General features: G+C 35.2%; 2 protein-coding genes and 1 pseudogene across 2 annotated transcripts; all 3 read left to right on the forward strand.

The window, feature by feature from the left end:
• The first annotated feature begins 54 nt into the window (after window positions 1-54).
• On the forward strand, window positions 55-2,228 carry LOC133696269 (beta-carotene isomerase D27, chloroplastic). Its single transcript, XM_062118416.1, has 6 exons — window positions 55-594; window positions 853-945; window positions 1,234-1,295; window positions 1,465-1,571; window positions 1,687-1,782; window positions 1,854-2,228. The coding sequence occupies exons 1-6, from the start codon at window positions 214-216 to the stop codon at window positions 1,901-1,903; spliced, it is 789 nt and encodes a 262-aa protein (XP_061974400.1). The 5' UTR covers window positions 55-213; the 3' UTR covers window positions 1,904-2,228.
• A 1,523-nt stretch (window positions 2,229-3,751) lies between these two features.
• Window positions 3,752-6,206, forward strand: LOC133693781 (endoglucanase CX-like). Its single transcript, XM_062115135.1, has 7 exons — window positions 3,752-4,022; window positions 4,116-4,325; window positions 4,549-4,749; window positions 4,838-4,930; window positions 5,001-5,162; window positions 5,246-5,357; window positions 5,443-6,206. The coding sequence occupies exons 1-7, from the start codon at window positions 3,804-3,806 to the stop codon at window positions 5,928-5,930; spliced, it is 1,485 nt and encodes a 494-aa protein (XP_061971119.1). The 5' UTR covers window positions 3,752-3,803; the 3' UTR covers window positions 5,931-6,206.
• A 2,124-nt stretch (window positions 6,207-8,330) lies between these two features.
• LOC133679524 (protein CANDIDATE G-PROTEIN COUPLED RECEPTOR 7-like) lies at window positions 8,331-10,005 on the forward strand (annotated as a pseudogene).
• Window positions 10,006-10,236: the final 231 nt, after the last annotated feature.

Raw genomic sequence — 10,236 nt, forward strand, 5'->3', positions numbered from 1 at the left:
ACATAATAAATCCCTCACAGAAATATAACGTATGGCTTTAAATTTTTCTATGGAAACAATGCAGGGACACCAGCCAACCACGCCCTCTCACCTTCACACATTCTTCCTTCTCGAATTCCCAAAGCACAACATAAATATAAACAAAAAAAGAAACAGAACTCAAAAACATTTGTGAAAGTTCAAGAATTAAAGCACATTACAGCATATTAATTCATGGTGGCTCTAAGCAGCCTCCAAGTTGTCCAGTTTAGACCTCCACAAGATCTTTCATTACATAAATGTAGACCAAGAAGTTTCATCAAGTGTAGGATTGCAGAGCCAACAGGAGAACCGGCCCCTTTAGGACAAAAAACAAAATACATTGATGGGTTCTTTGAGAAAGCGTTCATGACTCTATTTGCTAGAAAGATGGAGAAGTTTGCGGCTCCTGCAAAAAATGGTTCTGCGAGTAAAGAGAAGGGGTGGTTTGATTATGATTATGAGAGTTTTGTTGATGTTTCAAAGAGAGTGATGCAAGGAAGAAATCGCAAGCAGCAACAAGAAGTGGTTCGTGAGGTTCTCTTGTCTATGCTCCCTCCAGGTGCTCCTGAGCAGGTGGACTTCCTCCCTAAACTATTATTACTTCATTTTTTCTTGTTTTTCAGTATGTTTTAAAATTCCAATGTTTGAGAGGCAGCAGCAATACAGTACTTATTAAATCGTGAAGAAACCTATGAGTAATTTTTATTTTTTTTGTGATTAATATGAGAATTTTTTGAAGTTGATGTATGGGGTTGTTTAGCATAACATAGCTTATCTAGTTGTTGTCCTGCAAACACAGAAAGCTTACCTAGCTAGCTTCTGTTATTGCAGTTCAAGAAATTGTTTCCACCTACAAAATGGGCTGCAGAATTCAATGCTGCATTGACTGTTCCTTTCTTCCAGTGGTTGGTTGGGCCGTCTGAGGTAATCTAACCCTGCCTTCTGATCAGGTGTTTTGTCACAGCTGAAAGTGTCAATACTAATTTCCCTCTTGAAAGTTATGCTACCTGGTCAATAATTTGAAATTCTTTACCAAAGTGTACTACTTTTAAGTGTAGCACAAAGGATCAAGGATGTATTTCCTTATTTAGATTTATTTCTGAGCCTAATTGCCCAAAGGAAACTCTGTTTTTTATCAGTTACAATGCAAGCTACTTGAGAGTTTCAATTGACGCTTTCAGTTTCTGCATTTTATATGTTCTAATTGAATAGGTTGTGGAAGTGGAGGTAAATGGGGAGAAGCAAAAAAGTGGAGTACATATAAAGAAATGCAGGTAGAAATTCTAATCTCCTCAACAAAATCTTACTATGGTAACATGAATTATTAAAGCCTTCCTCTTTCTGTCTCCTGCTGCAACAAAACTAGGCACAGTAAATAAGTTCATCATGTTGAACAAATTTCCCAATGCTAACTGTAAATTTGAAAAATTCTTTCTCGTCAAGGTACCTTGAGAATAGTGGATGTGTAGGAATGTGTGTGAACATGTGCAAGATTCCTACTCAAGACTTCTTCACTAATGAATTCGGGCTTCCATTAACTATGATACCTAGTAAGTCTTTGTTTATGCTTTCAAACTGCGATTTATGCACGATATCAATAGAAGCATTGGTGAATTTGAAGCAAACACCAAATTCTGTATCATAAATGGATTTTTATGCTCGCAGATTTTGAAGATATGAGTTGCGAAATGGTTTACGGCCAAGTTCCACCCCCATTTGAAGAGGATCCAGTAGTAAAACAGCCTTGTCTTGCAGATATTTGTAAGTTCCCAGTGCTTCTCTTTTGTGGCTGATAGACTTTCTTCTGGTTCTGACTATAACATCCTCTGCAGGCACCATGGCAAGTCCCAACTCAAGTTTTTGTCCCAAGTTAGAAGCTTGAAATGATCTTGCTTCTCAATCCACTTGATTGTAAAAGAATCATGTATTTGATGTGTGCCTTTCAAACCATCAACCTCGGTCTTATCATTACTGGACATAAAAGTCTTCTGTAAAACCTAGCCAGAACCAGCTTCTTTTTTTCATCTTTACAAATTTGTAAATCTCAAACTAACTGATAGTCTGCTTTTTTATAAGCCATGGTCACATCCATGGCAACCGGTTAAGTGTATATTCTACACTCAGTACGATAGTTTCCAAGAATGCAGCTTATTAGCTGGAATATGTTTGCAATAAGAAGATAATTTGATTTTGTGCATGAAAAAGAATTGAGTTAAAATAGCTGCATATGATTGGCTACTTTTGGTGTTGGATATATAGTGACCAATTGACGAGGATTCAAATATCATGAGTCATGACATTTTCTCTTAGTTTTTAAGGTAAACATCAAGTTTAATCAGCTCTTTAATTTACTTGGCAATAACCTGGGAATTGCTGATGATGGAAGACCAGAAAAAATCTGTTACTTGCCTGAAGTTGTCGATAGTCATAACAGCATAAATAAATAAATAATCAAATTTTAGTTATTAAATAATACATTCTCTGTATAGAAAGAAACGTTGTACGGATTATTATTTATTACAGGGTGAAATATGAACAAGAAATGGCCGTTTTCTTAAGCAGATGAATTTACCATATTTGAATTCTGTTGATCATTTACTTTCTAGCAGAAAAGTTTGAATTAATGTAACAACACCCCCTGATCTCAGAAAACTTACGTTTATGAGAAAGGACAAGAGTTAATTATGGCACGATTTAGTGTTTTAATACTTCCATGTGAAGGTGCCTCAAATTTCTCTGGGGCTAAAATTTAGTTTCAAGTAACAACAGTTACTCAAAGAACATTGTCTCCTTGTCTAAAGATGACACGTGAATCCATAATCACTAGCTCAAAAGGTTTTTCTCTGAACTAGTCCAATCTTTAGGCTCATGTGCTCTCTTAAGAGTTCCCAAATCAAGCCGCAAGTATTGCAAAGGAGATGGTAATTCCTGCCCGAAAAATTGTCAAATCTTCGACGAACTATGTGAGATTCTGACATGGAAGGCTCAGCTGGTAATTAAGTCCCACAATATCATCATGGGTTAAATTTTATCAGTAGAGGAATAATCTCAGTGCATAAAGCAAGCCTAAGGATATACTTGTACCGATACTGAAACCAACAGAAGAAATGCATACCTCTATGTCCTAATCACATGACTTGTGGAATTAGGGTTGGACTAGATAGACTCTTTTAACTAATAAAACTGTTTATACAAATTGTTGCTTGTGTGTGATAGCCTCATCCTTGCTCTGTTGAGTCTCGTGATTTTTGACTATATATACGTATCCGTGACTTCATTGCTAAAGACAAAGTACATGTCCACCAAAATTCATTACCACATTCCATACTCCAGCCACTGATTACGGTATCCGAGGTTTAAAAATTCAAGCAGTCTTTAAGAGACCTTGTCATGGATTAATAGTAATTTACTCTCCTCTCCCAGATAATTCCGCTTTTTTAAAAAAGCACGAGAACTATCAAGGGCATAAAATATGATCTTTGCCTTTTGATGTGTTTTTTTGTATGTCATGTCAGTGACTTTCAGGTCCATCATATTTTACATTTTGGATGAAGTTTCTGTATGTTGTCTCTACGCAAAATGTCCAAATTTGCGCACTTGATTCCGTGATCAGCGTTAATCTCTCTCTTAACGACCAACGAACAATCGAACTTCCTGCAACTTCCTGTCTATAAAATGGCAGCTCCTCTTTAATATAATTCAGACCCACAACCCCTTGACTGCTATACATTGCAGCAAGCATAGTTTAAGACTCTATAGTGTGGAGCTCTGGAGGGGGGGAAATGGCTAATGCCACTACATTTTCACTAATGTTGCAGTTTTTCTTCCTAACTTTTTGTTGTCTGAGCTATTTTAGCTTCGCCTTCACTTCTCAAGACTATGCTAATGCTCTTGAGAAATCTATCCTCTTTTTTGAGGGTCAGAGGTCAGGCAAATTGCCGTCTAACCAACGGCTAACATGGAGGGGGGACTCTGGGTTGTCTGACGGTTCTACTTATCACGTACTAGTTCAAATTCTACTATAAATTAACTTCCTTTTAAAATGAAGAAAACAGGACTGATTAATCCTGGTTTTACTGTTTTGTGGATTTCAGGTGAACCTAGTTGGTGGATACTATGATGCGGGTGATAATGTCAAGTTTGGCCTTCCAATGGCCTTCACAACTACATTGTTGGCATGGAGTGTCATTGAATTCGGTAGCTCGATGCAGAATCAGATTGAAAATGCCAAAGCAGCCATTCGGTGGAGCACTGACTACCTTTTAAAAGCAGCCACTGCCACCCCTGACACACTATATGTTCAAGTGAGCATCCATAACAAAATTCTACTATAAATTTTGCATGCAGAAACCTTCATAAGGAAAAATGCGCCTGCTCTCTTAAAAATAGACTGAAGAATTTTGTAAAATGGCTATACAGAAGCAGGAATATTGAACTCTTAGATGACAGCAGCGTCCAGTAGCATAGTAGGTTTCTGCATTACTTGATAATTTGAAATGGAACTTGGGTGTGCGCTGGATGGTGCAGGTTGGAGATCCAAACATGGATCACAGGTGCTGGGAGAGGCCAGAAGACATGGACACACCACGCAATGTGTACAAAGTAACCATTCAGAACCCGGGATCTGATGTGGCTGCCGAGACAGCTGCTGCATTGGCTGCAGCTTCAATTGTTTTCAAAGAGTCTGACCCTTCTTACTCTACCAAATTGCTTCATACGGCAATGAAAGTAAACATTCACTATTGAAACTACATCCACTGCCTACTACTCAGCTTCTACACTTCCATTTACAAATAACCTAATTGTGATTATGCAGGTATTCGATTTTGCAGACAGGTATAGAGGTTCTTATAGCAACTCCCTCAATTCAGTAGTCTGCCCATTTTACTGCTCTTACTCGGGATACCAAGTGAGATAGTCTTCAGCTTCTTGGTTTTCTGAAGTTCCATCACTGTTGTTGACTAAGTTTGTCTGTTCAGGATGAGCTTCTTTGGGGTGCATCATGGATTCATAGAGCGTCACAGAACGGGTCATACTTGACTTACATCCAGTCAAATGGTCACACGATGGGTTCTGATGATGACGACTACTCCTTTAGTTGGGATGACAAGCGACCTGGGACTAAGATTCTTCTTTCCAAGGTTCTATTCTATAAAGATCCCCGCCTCACCAGCACAAATATTAGAAACCAAATAAAGCCTTAACTTTGTGGGATTTTCAACAGGAATTCTTGGAGAAAACTACTGAAGAATTTCAATTATATAAATCGCATTCAGACAACTATATATGCTCTCTAATTCCAGGAACTTCTAGTTTCCAGGCCCAATACACACCCGGTGAGCAATGTGTTCTCTATTTCTGTGCTCCTTACTAGAAATGTTGATGCTAGTGAAAATGACAGCATTTCCTTATGCTTTGCAGGGGGGCTTTTTTACAAAGCAAGTGAAAGCAATTTGCAATATGTAACCTCCACAACTTTCCTTCTATTGACATATGCCAAGTATCTTGGCTCAAATGGAGGAGTTGCCAGATGCGGTGGTTCAACCGTGACAGCAGAGTCGCTCATCGCACAGGCGAAGAAGCAGGTGGACTATATCTTAGGTGATAATCCAGCAAGGATGTCTTACATGGTTGGATTCGGTAATAGGTATCCGCAACATGTTCATCACAGGGGTTCCTCGGTGCCATCTATACACGCACACCCGAATCGCATTTCCTGCAACGATGGGTTTCAGTTCCTCTACTCCAGCTCTCCCAATCCGAATGTCCTTGTTGGAGCCATAATAGGCGGCCCTGATAACAGAGACAATTTCGCTGATGATCGAAACAACTATCAGCAATCCGAGCCAGCTACGTATATCAACGCACCATTTGTTGGTGCTCTCGCTTTCTTCTCAGCCAAAAATTAACAGCACCTCCCACCATCTCATGTAATGTCGTGTAGACGAAAGCTGTAAGAGAGCAATTTAGTACATTTAAGATTGAGCATCATGCTTGCCACTCTAGTTCCAGATCGCTGGATTTGGTCATTTCATTTCCATAAGATCCACATGATCCATGAAGAAGGTAAGGCGACTCGAGCAATAATTACCTGCTAAATCCTTCAGAACCTATCTCGTGACATGGGCAACGCAAGAACTATTACTAGTCATCTGGGCACCAAAACACGAGAAGGAACAAGTCACGTCAACATTTAATAGCATTCGCCTAAAGTTCTCCTGGGAGGTTTATTTGCTTAACCTTAAAAATAAAGAATTCACAGCTCAAAATAATTTAAAAAATCATTTGCTCTACTGTTCTTGCGGAGAAATCAGGAGCTTAGAATAAATAAATAAATCAAACATTGAAATAATCATCAATACCTTTCAACCTAGAAATCAACATCGGTCAAAATTCAAACCAACACGCAAATATAGAAGAGAAGACTTTGAATTTTTTATTTTATTTTTTAATTTTAAATAAAAATATAAAAAAAGTTAACGAATAAAAATAGAAATTTATAAAATTATTGTTTTATCAATCAACTTTTTCCAACAGTAAAAATACCTTCGGACCATCTTGTTTATAAATCAAAACTAATTTTTTCTCTAATAATTTTAAAAATATAATTCCACATTGATTTGATGTATTCAAGATCGAACCAAGATAATTTTTTTTAAAAAAATAATTTCTTTAACCACTAAATTAAACTCTTTTAGTTGCTAAACAACCCATAAAGCAAAATGATCTCCATCGAATCTTCAACTCCCCAGCATTTTTCCCTTCCTAATTCACGCAACCTTCTCAGATGGCAAATCGGTAATTCTAAGAAAACCTAATCCAATCTCGTATTCTCAACCAAAACTTTCCCGTCTTTAAATAATCGTTCGTTATTCCATCAGGGGACATCTTAGCCCAATTTATTTTTTATGTTTAAACTACTTTGTTTTTATATTTTGTGGAGAAAAACAATTGTTTAGATCATGATTATATATATATATATATATATATATATATATATATATATATATATATATATATATATTCCACTTGCATTTAGACTTCTCCAACATAGATACTTTAATATAAAACATTAATATATCTAAATTTATTTGTGAACACAAAGGATAAAATCCAAAAAAAATATTATATCTCATACTAAAAATATTAGAAAATAATATAAATTATATTCTGGAACCTTATCTACAGTGGCTTAAGTTATTGAGCTGAGATAATTTTTTAATAAAAAATTTATTAACTTTTCTATTTGATACTTTATAAAGTTAAAATTGGAGTTAAGAAAAACATTTTTCTTTTAATTTTTTAAATATAAATTATGAGATTATCAATTAAAAAAATATTTTTTGTTAATATAGTTGATTGATATAAAGAATACATCATTGTAATTATGTGATAATATTTTGTTTTTAAAAAGAAAAATAAAGAGAGTAAAAAAAAGTTAGAGATATTTTAACTTTTTAGTAAAATTTGAATTTGATTTTTACCAGTATAATTTTTAAGAATATTACCGGGTAATGTTAGAAAGGTAAAAGTAATATTAAATAAATAAAACTATTTGAAGAAAAAACAATCATGAACGTTTGCTTGTAAATTGCCCCCAAGTGAGATTTACTTTTACAACCTTTTTAAAAATAAAAGGTTTTTTTTATTGTGTTTAAGTGTATTTTATATGGAAAAAATATTTAATTAATGTTTTTGTTTATGGTTTTAATATATTAATATTAAAAATAAAAAAAATTACTTATAAAAAGTATTTTTGAAAATTATTTTGTTTTTGTGGTAAAAAAATATTTTTAAAAAAATTGAATTTTTTTATTATAAATTAATTTTTTAATACGTTAATATTAAAAATAAAACTTATCACAATGCTAAAATGATTCCGCACCATAGTATCCAACTTACACTTACACTTCAGGTGTGCTGAAATGTGTAATATATTTTTTTTTAACTTTTTTTAAAGTGTATTTAATAGTATGGTATTAATTACTTTTCTAATAATTTTTCATATTAAAATACATATTAATAATTTTTTTATTTTTTAATATTATTTCTGATATCAGCATATCAAAACAATTCAAAACATACAAATTAAATTAAATTTTAGTAAAAAAAATTAAATTTTTTAGGAATTCTAAATTATGTTTATATAAAAAAATATTAAATTTTTTTTAATATTTTACTATGTTTTTTTGTGTTAATATAAAATAAAAAAAATTTTAAAATAATTATTTAATATATTTTTAAATAAAGAATATTCTTGACTTTCCACCAAAATACCGAACAACAAGAAATAGCAACAGACACAATAAAAAAAAATATAAAATATAGAAATATATTCTCTCCTTCAACCAACGCCAACCATCATAAAACACAGATCAAAATCATAATCAAACTCCAATCTAATCCCCTCTTTCTCAGATCCATGGCTTCTCGCTTCCTCCTCTTCTCCCTCTTCACTTCTCTTCTACTCTCCTTCTCCCTCGCCGAGATCCATTTCTCCGAGATCCGATCCGACGACCGTCAAATTATCCCTTTCGACGAATTCGGGTTCACCCACTTCGGCCGACTCGAACTCAACGTCACAAACATCCACCTCTCAAACCCTAACCCCGATCTTGACCGATCAAAAATCGGATTCTTCCTCTGCACTCGTGATTCCTGGTTCACGTTATTAACCAACTCGAAGATGGTGAAATCACGTGCGCTCTTCAATCGGATCTTATCAAACCCGTTTTCACTTTCAACGAACTCGTAAAAGACCAAACTAGCCTCTCCAAAACGCTCACCCATAACGATGCCGATCAGTACACGCTTGTGTTTGCCAATTGCTTGACGTCGCTGAAAGTCTCCATGGACGTCAAGTCGGCGATGTATAATCTCGATAAAGGCGGTAAAGCTCGTGACTATTTATCAGCAGGCAAAACTATGCTGCCGCGGGTTTATTACTTATTGTCGCTGATTTATTTCGGTTTAGCTGGGGTTTGGATTTATGTTTTATATAAGAAACGACTTACTGTTTATAGAATTCATTTCTTCATGCTTGCTGTAGTCATTTTAAAGAGAATGAATTTGTTGTGCGAAGCTGAGGACAAGAGCTATATTAAGAGAACAGGTTATGCTCATGGATGGGATGTTTTGTTTTACATTTTTAGTTTTCTGAAGGGAATCACGTTGTTTACTTTGATTGTTCTGATTGGTACCGGGTGGTCGTTCTTGAAACCATACTTACAAGGTAAAGAAAAGAAGGTTTTGATGATTGTGATTCCCTTACAGGTTGTTGCCAATATTGCCCAAGTTGTGATTGATGAGACTGGGCCGTATGGGCAGGATTGGATTACTTGGAAACAAGTGTTTTTGTTGGTTGATGTTGTCTGTTGTTGTGCGGTTTTGTTTCCAATTGTTTGGTCGATTAAGAATTTGAGGGAAGCTGCGAGGACAGATGGGAAGGCAGCCGTGAATTTGATGAAGTTGACTTTGTTTAGGCAGTATTATATTGTGGTGATCTGTTATATTTACTTTACTAGGGTTGTGGTTTATGCTTTGGAGACCATTACTTCATATAAGTATTTGTGGACGAGCGTGGTGGCTGGAGAATTGGCTACGTTGGCGTTTTATTTTTTTACTGGGTACAAGTTTAAGCCGGAAGCACATAATCCATATTTTGTTGTGGATGATGAAGAGGAAGAGGCTGCGGCTGAGGCTTTGAAGCTAGAAGATGAGTTCGAGTTGTAATTAATTTTGAGATCAAAGAAGATGGCGTGTCAAGAAATTGAGAGATTTTGAGGTAGATACTTGATCATTGCCACATTAATATTGCACACATGGGATGATTTACTATGTGGTTTTCTTAATCTCTTGTTTTTGTACCTTATTTTTGTTATTGGGTTAATAGGGTAGGCTCTTAAATTTCATGTATCTCCATGAAAATGGATATCCAACAGTATGTACAAGCTTTTAAAGTAAATCAGCCACTGTTTTGACTAATGTGTTGTGTTTAGTCCCTTTGTGTTTTTTGTGTTAATTAGCATGCAAGTGTTGAATTTAGGTGAATAACATGGCAATGATGCAGATGTGATAGAATGTGTGCACTTTTGGAATTGGTATTTGGAGATTGATTTGTCGTACAAGATATTATTTTGGTGGGTTTAAGGGAATATGGATCACCAGTTTGTGACTGATTTCTCGTTCACATGGTATTTTGGTAAGTGTTCAGCA

Source organism: Populus nigra, chromosome 1 (assembly GCF_951802175.1).
Source record: "Populus nigra chromosome 1, ddPopNigr1.1, whole genome shotgun sequence".
NCBI classification, from domain to species: Eukaryota; Viridiplantae; Streptophyta; class Magnoliopsida; order Malpighiales; family Salicaceae; genus Populus; species Populus nigra.

What these genes read in the sequence shown, in the direction of transcription:
- LOC133693781 (XM_062115135.1), top strand. Translation starts at nt 3,804, where the DNA reads ATGGCTAATGCCACTACATTTTCACTAATGTTGCAGTTTTTCTTCCTA. An exon ending in GCTCTTACTCGGGATACCAA is followed by an intron (nt 4,931 to 5,000) that starts GTGAGATAGTCT and finishes TTGTCTGTTCAG; the next exon opens with GATGAGCTTCTTTGGGGTGC. An exon ending in CTAAGATTCTTCTTTCCAAG is followed by an intron (nt 5,163 to 5,245) that starts GTTCTATTCTAT and finishes GATTTTCAACAG; the next exon opens with GAATTCTTGGAGAAAACTAC.
- LOC133696269 (XM_062118416.1), top strand. Translation starts at nt 214, where the DNA reads ATGGTGGCTCTAAGCAGCCTCCAAGTTGTCCAGTTTAGACCTCCACAA. An exon ending in GTACATATAAAGAAATGCAG is followed by an intron (nt 1,296 to 1,464) that starts GTAGAAATTCTA and finishes TTTCTCGTCAAG; the next exon opens with GTACCTTGAGAATAGTGGAT. An exon ending in TCCATTAACTATGATACCTA is followed by an intron (nt 1,572 to 1,686) that starts GTAAGTCTTTGT and finishes TTATGCTCGCAG; the next exon opens with ATTTTGAAGATATGAGTTGC.